This window comes from Oncorhynchus keta, chromosome 8, assembly GCF_023373465.1.
Source record: "Oncorhynchus keta strain PuntledgeMale-10-30-2019 chromosome 8, Oket_V2, whole genome shotgun sequence".
Classification (NCBI taxonomy): domain Eukaryota; kingdom Metazoa; phylum Chordata; class Actinopteri; order Salmoniformes; family Salmonidae; genus Oncorhynchus; species Oncorhynchus keta.
In genome coordinates, this window is record NC_068428.1 from 11,718,043 (window position 1) to 11,738,979 (window position 20,937).

Genomic DNA, 20,937 nt, shown 5'->3' on the forward strand with positions numbered 1-20,937 from the left:
TGGACGGAACGCTTCTTCAACAACTGCAGCCACCTTGGTAGCTCGCTAGCCAACAAATTCGGAACATTCAAGTTCTTTAGACAATTTCGTGGTTTATTTGCCACTATGATTTAAACATACTTATGTGGAAACAACTAGCTACCCCATTTAATGTAATATTTACGTTGTAAGTAGCTAGCTGGCTGGTTAAATTTAGCACTAGTCTAGTTGCTATTGCTAACTAGCTAACATCCCCGACCATGAGTTTACTAAGCTACTCTCCTCCTGCTAAAGAAGATGAGGCCTGCTGGACAGAGAAAGAAACTCTCGTGGAAGAGGAAGATGTTACAAAACAAAAACAAGTAGAGGATGAGACTGTTACAGTGAAAGAAGAAGAAGAAGAGAAAGACGTTTCAGTGAAAGAAGAGGAAGATGCGTTCAGAGTGAAAGAGGAGGAAGAGGATGTTACAGTGAAAGAAGAGGAAGATGCGTTCAGAGTGAAAGAGGAGGAAGAGGATGTTACAGTGAAAGAAGAGGAGGCCGAGAAAGAAGAGGATGCAGTTTATGATGTGAAAGAGGAGGATGTGGAGATGACCTTCACAACCATGAAGGAGGAGGAGGAAACTGGATATCTGGGCCCGGTTTCCCAAAGGCATCTTAAGGCCAGTGGTTCTAACGATGAATTTAACCATAAGGTGGTTTTTGGAAACCGGGGCCTGGTTAATACTAGTAAGTACAGTCTTAAATACAGAGGCACAAACTCTGCAGTTGTTGAACTGATGTGTGGTGTTAAAGCGGAAATCTGCAATTGTTACATCCATATTTGGACTTTTAAATGATTTATTTCTAGCCATTGATTCTTGAAGAATATAACACATGCCTCATGAGCTTAGTTCACTTGTTGTACCCCATCAGAACCCCAAATAAGATTTTTTTTTTACTCCAATGTTTAGAAACAATGTAAATCAACACTGTATAGCCTCAACATGGTTAAATCTATAATATTGATATCATGGATAGTCAGTCCTTGCATCCATAGGTCTGTCTATGAATTTGAGAGTAGTTACATTTCTCCAACCCCATCATCATCTTTTTACCAAAACAGTGGTGGAATGACAGCTTTGTTATGTTTCAACTGCAGATAGATTTTTGTGGCTTTTTTAAGGAGATCACTTAAGGTTTAAAAAATGGCTCCCAATAGACTTGGTTTGGTAAACAGCTGAGGGATTTGTTATTTATTTTTACCATTATTTAACTAGGCAAGTCAGTTAAGAACAAATTCTTATTTTCAATGACGGCCTAGGAACAGTGGGTTAACTGCCCGTTCAGGGGCAGAACGACAGATTTGTACCTTGTCAGCTCGGGGGTTTGAACTTGCAACCTTCCGGTTACTAGTCCAACGCTCTAACCACTAGGCTACCCTGGCACACTGGGGGAATGAGAAGTGTAGCTATTGTAGCAACCATAACCCAAAACCTAGCGACCTCATCAAGAAGTTCAGACATCTTGGCGTAACAGTTATAAGGTGTTGGCTTGACAGTCACTGGACCCAGGTTTGAGTTCAGCTCAGGGCTACCCCCTGAATTCACTACACTATGAATACAAGGACTGGCCTTCCAGAAGGTCAAAATTATAGTTTTGAGCAAGATTTCAAGGCTATACATTTTATTTATGTATTTACAGTTTGGAGGGTTGGAGATACAAACTTGTGTTTTGGTTTCTGGTCGGGGCACATTTATAGGCCTACATTTGTGCGCAGGGCAGGTAATCAGGTGTGTGTCCTTACTCAACATTGACAGGAGTGTTTCAAACAAAAGACAATGAATAAATTGACAAAACTGACGTATCTTGCGGGATCAGGTCTGGGTGGTCTGCCATAGGCCACTTCATTTAGTATCCGTTTGGGTCGGCATGGGGAGTGATTGTATTTCCCAATGCTATGTTATACAGAAGTTGACCGACTGAAAGGGAGCGTGACTTTATGACTATAATTACTGTTCCCTGAAGGAGGGAAACAAGATTACAACCCTTCCTGGTTTGGTGAAGAGCGGTATTAAATTGAAGGAATAAATCCGAGCCTCACGCTCATCACCTGTGGAAGGCGGGGCTTCCAGCGAGGGGCGTATTTAATAGTATGTTGCACTTAGTTTCCCTCCTTCAGGGAACAGTAGTTATAGTCATAACGTTACGTTTGTCATATGATTAACTTAAATACTGGATCTTGCTGTCGGGACAGGTTTCTTGTATTCAGATCTCTTAAATGCACTCTACCTACATAACATTTAGTGTCTCTTTATGTTATGCTCAGTCTTCATGGGCACAGAAATCCTACATTTCAGAGTTTGCTAAATCCAATGGTTCAAACCGAGAGTCACCTTAACTTTATTGACAACACCCACATGGATACCGTCATTAACGTCGTTCTTCAATAATTAGACATTCTTAATACTGTAGCTATTTAGTTAGTCACATGTTCAACTATCATCAGCTGATCCAGGAAATCAGGTCCTACAGTAGGTCTATGTTATTGTTAGGTGAAGATATGGCTCCTACAGTAGGCCTATGTTATTGTTAGGTGAAGTTATGGGGTCCTACAGTAGGTTTATTTTATGTGAAGTTATGGGGTCCTACAGTAGGTTTATGTTGTTAGGTGAAGTTGTGAGTCCTACAGTAGGTCTTTGTTATTGTTAGGTGAAGTTATGGTTTCTACAGTAGGTGTTTGTTGTTAGGTGAAGTTATGGCTCCTACAGTAGGTCTTTGTTATTGTTAGGTGAAGTTATGGGGTCCTACAGTAGGTCTATGTTGTTATTTGAACTTATGGGGTCCTACAGTAGGTTTATGTTGTTAGATGAAGTTGTGGGTCCTACAGTAAGTACATGTTTTTGTTAGATGATGTTATGGCTCCTAAAGTAGATCTATGTTATTGTTGGGTGAAGTTATTAGCTCTGTGTTATGTGAGCGGACCAAGTAATTGGGTGTCACTCTAAAGCGGGAAGGTGGAATAAACAAGTCAGGAGTAGGTTTTCTTGATTGAACACAGTTCTCTATTGAGGGCATTTGGTCAACACAAACACTCCAACATAATCAATGAAAATCTTCCAAGGAAAAACATACATCTTCTTCTCCAGATGAAACAGGAACACAATAGGATTATCTTTAAACTACAACAAAAGTTACGGGATTGTCACCGTATTAGTGGTTCTTCCTGGATAGCTCCTCTGTCTCGGTGGCCATCCTCCAAAGATAGTTTTCCCCTCTTCCCTCTGCTGGTTCCATTCTCTCTCTTATAGGGGAAGGAGAATATGTCATTAGTACCGTCAGCTGTGCTTAATTGCCTCTGGTTACCTTGTCTCCCATGCCTTGTTGGGCTACTATCCGTGAGCCCAGCCTGCCCTCTGGTGGTCCTTCCACAGTTATTGTTAGGTGAAGTTATGGCTCCTACAGTAAGTCTATGTTGTTGTCAGGTGACGTTATGGGTCCTACAGTTGTTCTTTGTTGTTGTTAGGTGAAGTTATGGCTCCTACAGAAGGTCTATGTTGTTGTTAGTTAAAGCTATGAGTCCTACAGTAGGTCTATGTTATTGTTAGGTAAAGTTATGGGGTCCTACAGTAGATCTATTTGTTGTTCGGTGAAGTTATGGGTCCTACAGTAGGTCTATGTTGTTGTTGTTAGGTGACGTTATGGGTCCTACAGTAGGTCTATGTTATTGTCAGGTAAAGATATGGTTTCTACTGTAGGTTTTTGTTGTTAGGTGAAATTATGGCTCCTACAGTAGGTCTATGTTATTGTTAGGTGAAGTTGTGGGTCCTACAGTAGGTCTTTGTTATTGTGAGGTGCAGTCATGGGTTATACAGTAGGTCTATGTTGTTGTTAGGTGAAGTTGTGGGGTCCTACAGTAGGTCTATGTTAGGTGAAGTTATGGGTCCTACATTTGTGCTATATTGTTGTTAGGTGAAATTATGGCTCCTACAGTAGGTCTATGTTATTGTTAGGTGAAATTATGGCTCCTACAGTAGGTCTATGTTATTGTTAGGTGAAGTTATGGGTCCTACAATAGGTTTGTGTTGTTAGGTGAAGTTATGGTGTCCTACAGTAGGTTTATGTTGTTAGATGAAGTTGTGGGTCCTACAGTAGGTCTTTGTTATTGTGAGGTGCAGTCATGGGTTATACAGTAGGTCTATGTTGTTGTTAGGTGAAGTTGTGGGGTCCTACAGTAGGTCTATGTTAGGTGAAGTTATGGGTCCTACATTTGTGCTATATTGTTGTTAGGTGAAATTATGGCTCCTACAGTAGGTCTATGTTGTTGTTAGGTGACGTTATGGGTCCTACAGTTGTGCTATGTTGTCGTTAGGTGAAGTTATGGCTCCTACAGTAGGTCTATGTTGTTAGTTGAAGCTATGAGTCCTACAGTCGATCTATGTTATTGTTAGGTGAAGTTATGGGTTCTACAGTTGGTCTATGTTATTGTTAGGTGAAGTTATGGGTCCTACAATAGGTTTATGTTGTTAGGTGAAGTTATAGGGTCCTACAGTAGGTTTATGTTGTTAGGTGAAGTTGTGGGTCCTACAGTAGGTCTATGTTGTTGTTAGGTGAAGTTGTGGGCTCCTACAGTAGGTCTATGTTAGGTGAAGTTATGGGTCCTACAGTAGGTTTTTGTTGTTAGGTGAAGTTATGGCAGTTATGACAGTAGGTTTATGTTGTTAGGTGAAGTTGTGGGTCCTACAGTAGGTCTTTGTTGTTGTTAGGTGAAGGTCTTTGTTGTTGTTAGGTGAAGTTATGGGCCCTACAGTAGGTCTAAGTTATTGTTAGGTGAAGTTATGGGGTCCTACAGTAGGTTTTTGTTGTTAGGTGAAGTTATGGCTCCTACAGTAGGTCTATGTTATTGTTAGGTGAAGTTATGGCTCCTACAGTAGGCCTATGTTATTGTTAGGTGAAGTTATGGGGTCCTACAGTAGGTTTATTTTATGTGAAGTTATGGGGTCCTACAGTAGGTTTATGTTGTTAGGTGAAGTTGTGCGTCCTACAGTAGGTCTTTGCTATTGTGAGGTGAAGTCATGGGTCCTACAGTTGGTCTATGTTGTTGTTAGGTTAATTTATGGGTTCTACATTAGGTCTAACAACAACATAGACCTACTGTAGAACCCATAACTTAACCTAACAACAACATAGACTTACTGTAGGACCCCATAACTTAACCTAACAACAACATAGACTTACTGTAGGACCCCATAACTTCACCTAACAACATATACCTAGGTCTATGTTGTTGTTGTTAGGTGAAGTGGGGGGTTCTACAGCAGGTCTATGTTGTTAGACCTACTGTAGGACCCATAACTTCACCTATGTTGTTGTTCGGTGAAGTTATGTGTCCTACAGTAGGTCTATGTTGTTCTTAGTTGAAATTATGAGTCCTACAGTAGGTATATGTTATTGTTAGGTGAAGTTATGGGTTCTACAGTTGGGTTCTACAGTTGGGTTCTACAGTTGGTCTATGTTATTGTTAGGTGAAGTTATGGGCCCTACAGTAGGTCTATGTTATTGTTAGGTGAAGTTATGGGTCCTACAATAGTTTTATGTTGTTGTTAGGTGAAGTTATGGGTCCTACAGTAGGTCTATGTTATTGTTAGGTGAAGTTATGGGTCCTACAATAGTTTTATGTTGTTGTTAGGTGAAGTTGTGGGGTCCTACAGTAGGTCTATGTTAGGTGAAGTTATGGGTCCTACAGTTGTGCTATATTGTTGTTAGGTGAAATTATGAGAATAGAGATAAAATTAATCACTAACCTTTGATGATCTTCATCAGATGACACGCATAGGACTTCATGTTATACAATACATGTATGTTTTGTTTGATAAAGTTAATATTTATATAAAAAAATCGGAGTTTACAGTCTGTACAAATGAAGTGGAACGTGAGCGCGCCAGACCGAGGCTGTGGCACTCTGCCAGACCACTCACTCAAAGAGCCCTTATGAGCCCCTCCTTTACCGTAGAATCCTCAAAACTGTTTCTAAATCCTGTTGACATCTAGTGGAAGCCTTGGGAAGTGAAACATAACTAATATCCCACGGTATCTTCAATAGGGGCTGAGTTGAAAAACTTCAAACCTCAGATTTCCCACTTCCTGGTTGGATTTTTTCTCAGGTTTTTGCCTGCCATATGGGTTATGTTATACTCACAGACATCAATCAAATAGTTTTAGAAACTTCAGAGAGTTTTCTATCCAAATGTACTAATTATATGCATATTCTAGCTTTTACGGCGGAGTAGCAGGCAGCTTAATTTGGGCACGTTTTTCATCCAAGCTACCCAATACTGCCCCCTACCCCAGTTGATTTGCAACAATAACATAAACATTATATTTAGCAGGACATTCAAACGAGCCTCACAATTATAATCCAACAGTAATGTGAAATGCACTCATAAGCAACCTGCAAATGGAGGCTATTTTTTGCTGTCAGCCTATGAGAACTCCCCTGAGTTTTCCCCCACGGTGGTGAATTAGTGAATAGGCACAGATCTTAATGTGAGTTTCCTTGAGTAGCACTCCTGAGACATTGTGAAAACTAAAATCTTCGCTCAACAATTTTGCTCATTAACAGGGAGGCGTTTCTGCAATCAAATTGCGCATCGCCCTCGTGCCGCAATTTTAGCAAACAGAAAGGGGCCAATATTGGAGATCAAAAGTCATCTGGCGCACTGCTTAGGATGTCAACAACTTTACTAACTTAATTCTAGTTACCACTAATGTGAAAACAAAACAAAATGACTTGTTGCTAACTTGACTGTCTTAATTGTCAAATAATTGAACAGCCGTCAATTGTTGTACAACTTCATGGGTATACTCTGGACATCACCTTTTACCTCAAATAAACAGTGTATTTTTTGTTGTTGTGGGCTTCTAACCATCTGTTTGACTTTGTTGTTCACACAGGAGAGAGACTTGATTATCTCGGGTCCTCTGGGGAGTCTACAGAAGAGAGACGTGACTACTGTGGGTCCTCTGGGGAGTCTCAACAACATCATGAAGCTGACAAGGCAGATCAGAGTCTCTCCAAATCAGAACACCTCAAGAAACACCAACAGAGACCCACCGGGAAGAAATGTCATTGCTGCTCTGACTGTGGGAAGAGATTCAACTCTTCAGGAGACCTTAAAATACATCAAAGAATTCACACTGGAGAGACATCTTTTGGCTGTGATCAATGTGGGAAGAGATTTACTGATTCAAGCAGCCTTAAATCACACCAGAAAACACACACAGGAGATAAATCCTATAGCTGTTATCAATGTGGGAAAAGTTGTACTACATCTAGCCATCTAATTGTACACCAGAGAACACACACAGGAGAGAAACCTTTTAGCTGTGATCAATGTGGGAAGAAATTTACTGTGTCAAACTCCTTGATGGTGCACCAGAGAATACACACAGGAAAGAAACCTTATAGCTGTAGTCAATGTGGGAAGAGTTTTACTCAACCAGAAAGCCTGATTGTGCACCAGAGAATACACACAGGAGAGAAACCTTATATCTGTTATCAATGTGGGAAAAGTTGTACGACATTAGCCATCTAATTGTACACCAGAGAACACACACAGGAGAGAAACCTTTTAGCTGTCATCAATGTGGGAAGAGTTTTGGTACATCTAGCCATCTAATTGTACACCACCGAACACACACAGGAGAGAAACCTTTTAGCTGTAGTCAATGTGGGAAAAGTTTTAGTCAATCTAGTGATCTGACAGTACACCAGAGAACACACACAGGAGAGAAACCTTATAGCTGTGGTCAATGTGGGAAGAGTTTTGTTCAATCTGGCCATCTGACAGTGCACCAGAGAACACACACAGGAGAGAAACCTTATAGCTGTGGTCAATGTGGGAAGAGTTTTAGTACATCTGGGTATCTGACTATACACCAGAGAACACACACAGGGGGGAAACTTTATAGCTGTCATAAATGTGACAAGAAATTCTCAGATAAAAGACTTCTGATCGAACATCAGAAAATACATACATGAAGCAATTGTTTCATGAAATCAATGAAATATCCCACCTAGCAAAATGCAATTGAAAAGACATTGAAAAGAAGACTAGTTGAAAGTTAAAAATATGTATTTTCTGTGTTTTTTTTTAATGACTTGAAAACTACTTAATTTCAACGTACTTGCAGCCTATACACATGGACGCAGTATGATAAATTAGTCTGTAATCAATTTTATTAACAATCTGACATCACTCCAGTATTTCTTTACAACATTCAAATGCTAATTGTCTTTATTCCACTACTGAAGAAGCATGACTCAAATCACCTCATATTTCAAACATCCAGCCTGACAAAAGATACATTTTATTATTCCATGCCTCACCATTAAATTATTATGAATTATTGCCAATACATATTAACAAAGGGGTAGTACATTTGGTTTTGATATACTTACATTTCTTGTAACAGTTAGTAATCATAATTATTTATGCAACCAACTGACTATTTTGGGTACAATTATATTGACATTGTTGCACTGCTTTTAGAATATCAGGGATAATTCTCACATGTTCCAACCCAAATGTACTAGAGCATGACATTGGGGACTGGGCCCCCAATCCTATAACATGCCTATCGAGTGAACCCTGAAAAGAGAAAGAAGATCCGCAGTGAGGGGGAAAGTTACTATGGATATTAAGGAGCTAGATCTAGAAGCTAGTGAGTTTTAGGATTCTATAGAAAGAAAAAGGAGAAAATATATTATTTTATTATGTTATTTAGAAGTGTTTTTTCTTGTTTTTAATTGTTGACAGCCAGTAGACACCATGTTTATATTGGTGATGTCACGTTCTGTCCATCGTTCCTATGTGTTTTCCTTGTTTTAGTGTTGGTCAGGACGTGAGCTGGGTGGGCATTCTATGTTGTGTGTCTGGTTTGTCTATTTCTATGTTTGGCCTGATATGGTTCTCAATCAGAGGCAGGTGTTAGTCATTGTCTCTGATTGGGAACCATATTTAGGTAGCCTGTTTTGTGTTGGCTTTTGTGGGTGATTGTTCCTGTCTCTGTGTTTTGCACCAGATAGGGATGTTTTTGGTTTTCCACGGTTATTGTTTTGTAGTGTTCATGTTTATCAGTTTTTATTAAACATGAGTCATTATAACCACGCTGCGTTTTGGTCCTCCTCTACTTCACCACAGGAAAACCCTGACAGGTGAAGCGTTGTAGTTGATTATAATGTGAAATGGAAGTTGTTTTTTGTATGTGGTGAGCAAACTTGTCCAACAAAAATATAGGATTTATTTGTTGTCTTAAGGGGGAAGATGTTCCAGGCTTTGATTTTTCCATTTACGTTTTGAGGTTGGACTTTAGCACGAATAGCTCATTAGCACGTGGGACGCACTGATTGGTGTCACCTCTTTAATCAGTATGTGTTACACCTGTGCTGGCTTGTCCATCTCTTAGTGGGAAGGTGTTTCACCTGAGTTGGTCCAGGTTCTATTTAAGAGTGTCTGGCCCAGTGCTCCAGTTGTCTTGATTAGATGTGGAGAGTCAACACCTTTAGTTTGCTCCACCGTTTCCTATTAAAGATGTTTTTCATTTCAGGTTGAAGCTTCTTTCTGAAGAGAGCTTATTTTTTTTAAATGAATCAATACAAGCAAACGATCGTTTCCGGGGATTGGTATGGCAAATACCTTACGATTTGCCTGGACTGAAAAGGAGATGGAGCCGAGGAGTAGAGACATTTGGAAGGACCATTTTGATGGGACGCCTCAGGATAGAGGTGAAGGAAGTGCTCTGCCTTCAAGGGAACCCGAATGAGAAGGCTTTCGATGTGACGTTTCACAAAGAAGAAAAACATGACGAAGTAATGAAGATGGCAAAGGAAGCGGAGAAAACGGGACCCCTGTGCCATTATGCGGTGACCAGCCTGGCGAAGAACAACTTCAGGGTGGTCACCGTAACCATGTACAATCCGCATGTGAAGGATGAAGAGGTGAGGGCCTTTCTGGGGAGATATATGGACAATGTCTCCTCAGCGAGGTACCTCAGGGACTCCCTGGGTTTCTGGAACGGCAAGAGAGGTTTCCAGGCGTTACTCAGGGAGTCCCCGAAGAGTGTGGATGGCTACCTCCATCCTCCGGCGATGTTCTCCCTGGGGGCTGACAGGGGAACACTCTACTATGCATGTCAGCCCCCGTTCTGCAGGCGTTGTATGGCCTACGGCCATACCCTGGCCTCGTGCAGTAACAAGAAATGTTGGTTTTGTGGGTCGGAAAAGCACGAGGCCAGGGAGTGTGACGAGCCCAAGGCTTGCCACGGGTGTGGCTCCAGAGAACACCTGTGGCGTGATTGCCTGGCTCGTCACAGGTCATACGCGTCTGCAGCTGGGGGGGGAGCGGGGGATGGGGGGAGGAAAGAAAGGACGCGTGCGGATTGTACGGATGGCACAGGGGAAAGGACGGCAAGAGAAGAGGATGGGAAGAAGGAAGAGGCGAGAAGAAAGAGGAGTGAAGATGGAAAGAAGGAAAAAGAAGGCGGAAGAACAGGAAGGAGCGGAGAAGAGGGAGAGTGGGACAGTGGTGCGAGAAGGAGTGGAAGAGGGAGCGTTGACAGTGACGGGGACGGAGGGAGGTGTGGAGATGGGAGGGGAGGGGGAAGGAGTGGGGGGACAGCCTGCCAAGTTTCTTTGAGGACGAGACAAGGGAATTGGTGGAGGGGTTAGCGGGGATGGGACGTTGTCTCTCCCCGCTACCTCCTTCACCGAAGAAGAGGGGAAGTTTGGCAGGTAGTGAGAGGGAGGGGGGTGTGGAGGGGGAGGGGGGGGGCTAAGAGATTGGCGGCGGCGGGGGGATACATTGGCCCCCCTGCTTGCCTCAGCCCCTTACATCCTAGTGGGGGATGACTCCAGTGAGGGGTCTGTGGGCGGTGTCCTGTGTGAGGAGTTGGGGTCCCCTACATACGGCCCTGAGGCAAGCAGGGAGGGTGGTGGGTGGTGGTGAGAAACCCAGGGTGCAGGGCACCCTGCCCAACACACTGCCTGCATCCTGGGTTGGAGAGATGGAGGAGGACGGGGGGGCGTCAGGAGTGGAGAGGACGTCCCCGCCGGTGGAGATGGACCAGGGGAGCATCGGGTGAGTCTCCTGTTTTTTCTTTGGTTTTTGGGGTTTAATATAAATAATATAATAATAACCAGGGATGGTGGGGATGTGTGTAGATTTAGGAGGGAGTGGGATACGGGGCAATCTTTTTGGGGCATAGGAGGGGTGCACTCAACCTCTCTGTTCCCACACAGAATCCCTACTCCTGTTAAGGTAGAGAGCACTTTTGTTATAATGCAGAGTAGAGTTTTGGGGATAGATGTAAAGTATAGAGAAGCTAGATATAGGTTAATTGGGGTGTATGGGCCACAGGTGGCGGCAGACAGGAGGGAGATGGTGGACTGTCTGGCGCCCTGTGTGTTACAAACAGGCACTTGGTGATAGGAGGGGATTTTAATATAGATTTAGGGGTAGGTGGTGATAGCAGTGCAGGCGCCATCACTGGGCTAATGGCTTGCTATGGTCTGGTTGATGGTGGCCTGCACACTACTCCGGCAATGGTCGGTCCTACATGGCGCAACTCCAGGGGGGTTGTGCGAGGGGGTGTTAGAGTGGTGGGATTTGAATAGATGAATAGATCTGAATAGATCTTTTCTATTCAGGGTGTTAGGTAGATTAGGATTTGGGGAGAAGTTTATAGGATGGATCCGTACTTTATATGTCGGAGCGGGGTGTCGAGTTAGTGTAAATAGTCACTTAGGTGACGTTTTTGACCTCTCGTCTGGGGTCAGGCAGGGATGCCCACTCTCGGCTCTCCTCTTCGTTCTGTACATGGAGCCTCTGGGGGCTGCCATTAGGGCAGACACAGGGGTGGAAGGCTTGTTGATCCCTGGAAGTGGTGGGCTGCGTGTTAAGATGACGCAGTACGCCGACGACACTTCCTTGCTGTTGTGCAAGGACTCGTGCCTGACAAGGTCCCTTGCCATCTTTGGGGATTTCACCCGAGCGTCGGGAGCAGTTCTGAACCCTGCAAAGTCTTCCGTCAAGTTTTTCGGAAGATGGCGCGGTAGAACGGATGTGCCTGGGGGGTTATCTCTCTGTGAAGGGGCCCTGAGGATTCTCGGGGTTCATTTTGAGACCTCCGGCTCAGCGACGCTAAACTGGAACATGCGTATCGCATCCCTAGGTATTTGTCTTTTATGGGCAAAGTCCTGGTCCTAAAGGTGGATGTGTTGCCGTCTCTTTTGTATTTGGCGTACATCTACCCATTGCCGGCTTGTCTGAGGAGGCCTCTAGTGAGGCTTGTGTTTCAGTTTATGTGGAGTGGCAGGTGCGAGTGGGTCGCCAGGGCACGCATGATCTGTCCCATCGGGGAGGGAGGTAGGGGGGTACCACATTTCCCCCTCAAGCTGGACTCAATTTTTGTTTCTTTCTTGTTAGCGGAGCTTGCTCAGCCAGTGATAACACCCGTCCGGTTACCTCCTGTGGGTGTTTTTCTCGTATCAGGCGAGAAGCATATGGTGTGGTCTAACACGGGTCCTCGGGCGGAACAGCTGCCGTGGCACTTTGGTCATGCGGCCAAGTGGATGCGTGCGCACCCTGAGGTTGAAGTTGCCCGAGTAGGTTTAGATCACAGGCACCTGTACGAGGAGGTCAGGCAGGCAGGGAGTCCTGCGCCCGTAGCGGGCATCTCGTCAGTGGTCTGGGAGGGAGTACAGGCGCGGGGCCTGGACAACAGGCTCAAGGACCTGAATTGGTTGAGCCTCCACAAGTGCTTGCCGGTACGTTCCATCTTGTACCGGTATAGTTTGTTGCAATCCCCCACCTGTCCAAGATCCTCTTGTGGCAGGGAGGAGACTGTGCGCCATGTCTTTTGGGACTGTGCCTTTGCCGGAGTAGTATGGGCTAGGGCACGGGTGTTGTTAGGTTTGGTGAAGGGGGATTTTGTATTGACGTGGGCCAGGTTAGAGAGGGGTGTAGGGAGAGCGAGAGGGAACGGATAGGGACAGGTTTCTGCTCTGGCTTCTCATGAGTCTCTTTAAAAGGGGACTGTGGGAAGCCAGGCAGAATTTAGTCAAGACAGGGAGAGATTGGGGGGTGGAAGGGATAGTGAGGAGGGTGGAAGGTGATTTGAGGGGGAGGATGAAGAGGGAGGAGAGGAAGTGGGGGCAGCATGCGGCACGGGAGAGGTGGAAGGGGGGATTAGGGCTGGGATTGTTAGAGTGAGTTTGGTAAGGGGATAGATTAGGGAAGGGGGGAAAGGGTTAGGTATTGGTTAGGTATGACGGGGAGGGACGATGCTCCCTGAGGTTTGTTTTTGTTTGATGTTTTTGTAAATATAATTAATTAAGAATGAATGAGAATTATGATTTTGTAAAGTATGAATGGTATAGATGGTAATACATTATTTTAACCACCTTTTTGGTTCGCTTCCTGTCTTTAAGTTTGGTGTGGGTTTTTCTTTTGTTTTCCTCTTCTTGGTCAATTTAGTGGGTCTCATGGTGGGTGTCTTTTAGGTCGCAGTTGTTGTTACTAGTCAACTTTCAGTGGACACCCGGTGTCTTTCTCCTAAAAAACAAGCTAATATTTTGGGTTGGATATTGCATCCAATTAATATTTTATCAATGGCAATGTTCATTAGTCTTTCAGTTGTTAGTCTTCTGTTTTTTATCCTCTTGTGTTTGTGTACTAAATAGTTCTGTTTTTTCATTGGTTTTGATATTTTTTTTCCTGTGAAGCCGTTGTGTTGCATCCATGTCTGAATTGTGCTGTATAAATAAAGCTTGATTTGATTTTAACATATTGCAAAACAAATGAATCCAATGACTGACCAATCAACAGACTCTTGCAAAACCAACTTATCTTAGTATGAGAAACAGTATAAATGCAGATATATTAATATCTTCCACTATGTCAAAATAGTTCATGGTATGTACGTTTAGTATAAAAAGCAATAGTATCTCATTATGCTAATCTGTTTATGGGTTTGTTTTAGAATAACAGACAGGAATTCGCTGTTACGCGGAGATAGCGTCCACCCTACACCCCTAAAAAAGAGCCTCCCCATCAGCCAATACAGTCGCAAACGTAGAATTTGTAGTACACATAGTGACTATGACAAACAAGCCGATTGTCTGGATGAGCGTTTCAGACAGCGGGGTTACCCAGAGGAATAGCTGCATGACACAAGGGATCGTTATAAAAGTGGTGGAAAAAGTACCCAATTGTCATGCTTGAGTAAAAGTATAGATGCCTGAATAGAATGTTACTCAAGTAAAAGTGAAAGTCACCCAGTAATATACTGCTTGAGTAAAAGTATTTGGTTTTAAAAATACTTAAGTATCAAAAGTAAATGTCATTTCTAAAATATACTTCAAATCATTTCACATTCCTTATATTAAGCAAACCAGACGGCACCATTTTCTTGTTTTTACTATTTACGGATAGCCAGGCGCACACTCCCAACACTCAGACATATTTTACAAATGATGCATTTAGGTTTAGTGAGTCAGCCAGATCAGAGGCAGTAGGGATGACCAGGGATGTTCTCTTGATAATGCGTGTGTTGGACCATTTTCCTGTCCTGCTAAGCATGCAAAATGTAACGTGTACTTTTGGTTGACAGGGAAAATATATAGAGTAAAAAGTACAATATTTTCTCTCGGAATGTATTGAAGTAAAAGTTGTCAAAAATATAAATAGTTAAGTACAGATACCCCCCCCAAAAACAACTTAAGTGGTACTTTACACCACTGTAAAAATATGACCCAGGATGACAGCCTCACGCCCAGACCTCCCTGTCCTCCAGACCAACACGTTCAATGCTTCCTTCAGTACTCCCCAAACCTCCCCTCCCTCCAGACCAACACGTTCAATACTTCCTTCAGTACTCCCCACTTGGTAAACAGTTTGACCACATCATTAAAAACACTGGTACATCTTGATCACTGATCCACAACTGGAGAAGACGTTTAAAGAACCCCAGGGGGTGTCTTCAGACACGCCTCCAACATCAGTCAAATGGTGGTGAGGTCTGATCTTCCACCAGTCCCATGTAGTACCTTCCTAGACAATGTGCTGGACGATAATTATAGATGTGGCCGATGCTCCCAGTATAAATTTACTAACAAATGTACAGAGTTAGGTTGGCTGGGGGTAAGCTGATAGCTGATTTGGCTGACTTTCTTAAACATATGTGGTGTCTAATGACAATTGAGATGTACAAACTATGCCATAGGGGGACGACGAGGATAAGAGGCAATCAGTCATTTAGATGAAGACATTAATGAGCGAGCTAAGATGGACGTAGTCAATATTTAGAAATGTACAGTGACAGAATTCAGAACATGGGCCGTTCTTACAGTGTCCTCCCTGTATACCAAGTCAGAACCGTAGGATAAATAAAGGCAATGAAAGCTCTTACAATATTCAATGATTACATGTATCTAAAACAGGTTTTTGGTTACCTGTGCACCACCAAGTCAGAACAGTAGGCGAAATTAAGAGGGGAAAATAGACCACATTATTAGGGTGGGAAACATGGTCTACTAACATCTTACGACACCAGGCCATGGTGGCGAAAATAATTACAATATAGCAATAACCATGACCTTGAGCCTTCTTGGATGGTCCCTTCAAATGTAACTCTATGGCAGCACCGAAGGTGCTTGGCGGTGACGTAGTGTCCTCATGAGTGACAGAAAACTGAGCCAATCATGGCGCAACTAGAGAGCATTCCAACACCTATGCTCCGTATATTCCGCTGGCTGCCCCACCACCACAGAGAGCACTGAGCTAGGCTGAAACACCTGCATTTTGGAGCTCCCTTACTCAAGAAAGCAAAAAGAGTCCATGTTTGTATGCGGCTTTATTAACTCAAATATATACACTACCATTCAAATATACATATTTTTTAACATTGTTTGCAAACTGATATGTGACACGTATTAAAGCCAAAATAACATGCAACATCTTTATTTTTACTATTTTCTACATTGTAGAATAATAGTGAAGACATCAAAACTATGACATAACACACATGGAAACATGTAGTAACCAAAAAAAGTGTAAAACATGTATTTTCCAACAGTATTGAAAGACTTCCCACATATGCTGAGCACTTGGCTGCTTTTCTGTCACTCTGCGGTCCAACTCATCCCAAACCATCTCAATTGGATTGAGGTCAGGTGATTGTGGAGGCCAGGTCATTGGATGCAGCACTCCATCACTCTCCTTTTTGCTCAAATAGCCCTTACACAGCCTGGAGGTGTGTTGGGTCATTGTCCTGTTGAAAAACAAATGATAGTCCCACTATGCACAAACCAGATGGGATGGCGTATCGCTGCAGAATGATGTGGTAGCCATGCTGGTTAAGTATGCCTTGAATTCTAAATAAATGACAGACTGTGTCACCAGCAAAGCACCCCCCACATCATCACACCTCCTACTCCATGCTTCACGGTGGTAACCGCGCATGAGGAGATCATCCGTTCACAAAGATACAGCGGTTGGAACCAGACCAAAGGACAGATTTCCACCGATCTAATGTCCATTGCTCTTGTTTCTTGGCCCAAGCAAGTATTTTCTTGTTATTTGTGTTTTTTCTTTATTTTATTTTTTATTCCATTTTTTATATATACATTTTTTTACCCCTTTTTCTCCCCAATTTCGTGGTATCCAATTGGTAGTTAGAGTCCTGTCCCATTGCTGCAACTCCTGTACGGACTCGGGAAAGGCGAAGGTCGAGAGCCGTGCGTCCTCTGAAACACAACCCAGCCAAGCCGCAGTGCTTCTTTGACACAATGCCCGCTTAACCCGGAAGCCAGCCGCAGCAATGTGTCGGAGGAAACACCGTACACCTGGCGACCGTGTCAGCGTGCATCGCTTTCCAGCCAATTGTGTCAAAAATAGGTTCATTACTCAAGGCTTTGAGAAACACCTAATTTAGAACAGCCACGTTTGTATAGATGACGTCCCATATGCAGTAGCGTGTGCGCAGTGTAGCCTTTCTGTAATCTACTAAACCAATGGCTATCAAAACTGGGATAATACGCTGGCTGGCGTTCATGAGTTTAGAAACATATACTTTATACATTTGTCATAAATTACATGCAATGACAGGACACACAGTGTGGATGAATGATCAGTAGTCGACAGGATATAAATAGCACTCCTAAAGAAGATGCATTTTCCAGTTAGTTTCCAACTTGAATGGAAAACTTTAGCTAGCATATAACACCCATATGGAAAACTGAGATTCTGCAAATAACATATAAAGAGAGGCTTATTTGGCACCAAACCAACAACAGTAGTTACTAAAAAATACATTGCTAATGTACAATGTAAAAGGTGGATTGTATAATGTAATGTCAACTTTATACATTTCTATCCCGGGACCATTCATTTTACCCACAGCAATTCTCCATTAAAACTTTTTGTGACTCTCAAACCCGGATCCGGGAGCGTAATCATCGCCGACACTAATTAGCATAACGCAACAGACATAAATCTTCCTAGAAAATCTTCCTATTCATGAAAATCACAAATTAAATATATTGAGACATAGCTTAGCCTTTTGTTAATCACACTGCCATCTCAGATTTTCAAAATATGCTTTACAGCCAACGCTAGACAAGCATTTGTGTCAGTTTATCATAGCCTAGCATAGCATTATGACCTGCTAGCAGCAGGCAAAATTTTCACGAAAATAAGAAAAGCAATAAAATTAAATAATTTACCTTTGAAGAACTTCGGATGTTTTCACTCTGGAGACTCCCAGTTAGATAGCAAATGTTCCTTTTTTCCAAAAATATTATTTTTGTAGGCGAAATAGCTCCGTTTGTTCTTCACGTTTGGCTGAGAAATCTACCGGAAAATGCGGTCACTACAACTCCTAACTTTTTTCCAAATTAGCTCCATAATATCGACAGAAACATGGCAAACGTTGTTTAGAATCAATCCTCAAGGTGTTTTTCACATATCTATTCGATAATATATCCACCGGGACAATTGGTTTCTCATTAGAAGTGATTCCAATAATGGCTACCTCTGTACTTTATGCAAGATTTTCTGCGGGAGCCATCATGTGAACACTTGCTCAACTTACGGCTATTCTTCAACATAAATGCGTAAAAATACGTCACAATGCTGTAGACACCTTGGGGAATACGTAGAAAGCGTAAGCTCATTCGTAGCCCATTCACAGCCATATAAGGAGTCATTGGCATGCAGGGCTTTCAAAATATGGGGCACTTCCTGATTTGATATTTATCTGGGTTTCGCTTGTAAAATCAGTTCTGTTATACTCACAGACAATATCTTTGCAGTTTTGGAAACGTTAGTGTGTCCTATCCAAAGCTGTCAATTATATGCATAGTCGAGCATCTTGTCATGACAAAATATCCCGTTTAAAACGGGAACGTTTTTTATCCAAAAATGAAATACCGCCCCCAGAGTTCCAAGACCTGCTGTGGATGACCCAGAATCCCATACCTTTATCACTGAGGTGGAACATTTTTAATTCCTTCATCAACCTCAGGAGGCTGAAGAAATTTGGCTTGTCAAGTAACAACCTGACAAACTTTTACAGATGCACAGTCGAGAGCATCCTGTCGCGCTGTATCACCACCTGGTAAGGCAACTGCCCCGCCCTCAACTGCAAGGCTCGCATCACCGGGGGCAAACTACCTGCCCTCCAAGACACATACAGCACCTGATGTCACAGGAAGGCCAAAAAGATCATCAAGGACAACAACCACCCGAGCCACTGCCTGTTCAAAGCTGGGACTGAGAGACAGCTTGTCTATCTCACTAGCTCAGAGAGGCTGCTGGCTACATTGAGACTCAAATCACTGGCCACTTAAAAAAATGTATCACTAGTTACTTTAAACAATGACACTTTAATAATGTTAACATATCTTATCACATGTATATACTGTATTTTATACCATCTACGGCACCTTACCTATTCCGCATGGCCATTGCTCCTCCATATATTTATATGTACATATTCTTATTTACCCCTTTAGATTTGTGTGCATTAGGTAGTTGTTGAGAAATTGTTAGATTACTTGTTAGATATTACTGCAATGTCGGAACTAAAAACACAAGCATTTCGCTACACTCGCATTAACATCTGCTAACCATGTGTATGTGACCAATAACATTTCATTTGATTTTAGTGCATAAGACAATGTAAACACACTAATCGACCAGGACGTGGCATAAAACCCATTTTATGCAAGAATTTAACAACTTAATTACACCGTTACACTAGCATACAAACTCGGTAGCACAGAGTAGATCCTCCATAGGACGTTCAGAAATAGTGCATTGTGGATAGTTTAGAAGATATCCCAAAATAAATTAATACATATGTAATAACGCAAAAACATAACTGTTTGTCCTTATAGGGAACCAGATGGTGAATACAACTAGGTTACTAAGGCTTTAACCACTCTGTATTGTTACACTGGTGAGTAAAAACTCATGCTTCCTACACTTTAATTTGTTGTCTGAAGATAAAATAGACATTTTACTCAACTGCGATACCCACTCCAGTTAACAGATGGAGATGTGGGACTTTAAGGCCATGCTGCTAGTGTGACGTATAATCTAGTGGACGGAACACTTCTTTCAACAGCAGCAACAGTTAGTTAGCCACCTCGGTAGTTTGCTTGCCAAAATTGAAGAACCAATAAAGCTCTTTAGACGCTTTAGTGTATATTAGCCACTGTGTTTTCAACCATCTTCTGTCGTCTAGTTAGTTATCAGATTTAATTTCATATTTACGGTGTTATTGTTTTTAGTCAGTTGGTTAAATTAGCATTATCCTAGATAGCTAGCATTCCCGACCATGCGGTCACTAAGCTACTCTCCTCCTGCTAAAGAGGAGGATATCACAGTAAAACAAGAAGTAGAGGGTGAGGCCGTTACTGTGAAAGAAGAAAAAGACACGTTCAGAGTGAAAGAGGAGGAGGATGTTACAGTAAAAGGAGAGGAGGATGCAGTTTATGGAGTGAAAGAGGAGGGGGAGATGACTGTTACATCGAAAAAGGAGGAGGAAGAAGAGGAGGAAACTGGATATCTGTGCTCGATTTCCCAAACGCATCTTAAGGTGATGGTTCTAACGGTGAACTTAGCCATAAGATGGTTTTGAGAAACCGTTCCCTGATTAACACTAGTAAGTACTGTCTTAAAAACAGAGGCACAAACTCTGCAGTTGTTGAACTGATGTGTGGTGTTAAAGGGGAAGTATGCAATAGCTACATCCATATTTAGACATTTTAAACGTGTTTATTTATAGCCATTGATTCTTGAAGAATATAACATGCCTCATGAGCTTAGTTCAACTCTTTACCCCATCAGAACTCCAAATAGGCTTTTTTTACTCCAATGTCTAGAAACAATGTAAATCAACACTGTATAGCCTCAACATGGTTAAAACTATAATATTGATATCATGGATGGTCAGTCCTTGCATCCATAGGTCTGTCTCTGAATTTTGAAAGTAGTTACATTTCTCCAACCCCATCATCATCTTATTACCAAAATAGTGGTGGAATGACAGATTTGTTATTGTTTGAACTGCAGATTGCTGGGTTGTGTGGGTTTTATAAACAGCAACAAAATTGCTGCCCAGAGGCTTGGTTTGGTAAACAGCTGAGGGATAGGGGAATGAGAAGTGTAACCACTCTCAAATTCATAGAGAAAGCTATTGTAGCAACTGTAACCCAACACCTAGTGACCTCGTCAAGAAGTTCAGACATCTTGGCGTGACAGTTATAAGGTGTTGGCTTGACAGTCGCTGGACCCAGGTTTGAGTTCAGCTCAGGGCTACCCCTGAATTCATTACACTAGGAATACAAAGACTTGCCATCCATGACTTCAAAATTATCGTTTTAAACAGATTTTGAGGCTGTATAATATATTCTAT

At 42.4% G+C, this 20,937-nt stretch overlaps 1 protein-coding gene across 1 annotated transcript; it reads left to right on the forward strand.

Annotated features, from left to right (window-relative positions):
* Positions 1-7,687, forward strand: LOC118386782 (zinc finger protein 32-like). The gene is made up of 2 exons (XM_035774618.2): positions 1-708; positions 6,913-7,687. The coding sequence occupies exons 1-2, from the start codon at positions 240-242 to the stop codon at positions 7,551-7,553; spliced, it is 1,110 nt and encodes a 369-aa protein (XP_035630511.1). The 5' UTR covers positions 1-239; the 3' UTR covers positions 7,554-7,687.
* The last annotated feature ends 13,250 nt before the right edge of the window (positions 7,688-20,937 follow it).

Excerpts from the sequence above, each read along its gene's own strand:
- LOC118386782 (XM_035774618.2), top strand. The coding sequence starts at position 240 with ATGAGTTTACTAAGCTACTCTCCTCCTGCTAAAGAAGATGAGGCCTGC. Across the intron at positions 709-6,912 it reads CCGGGGCCTGGTTAATACTA|GAGAGAGACTTGATTATCTC; the intron begins GTAAGTACAGTC and ends TTGTTCACACAG.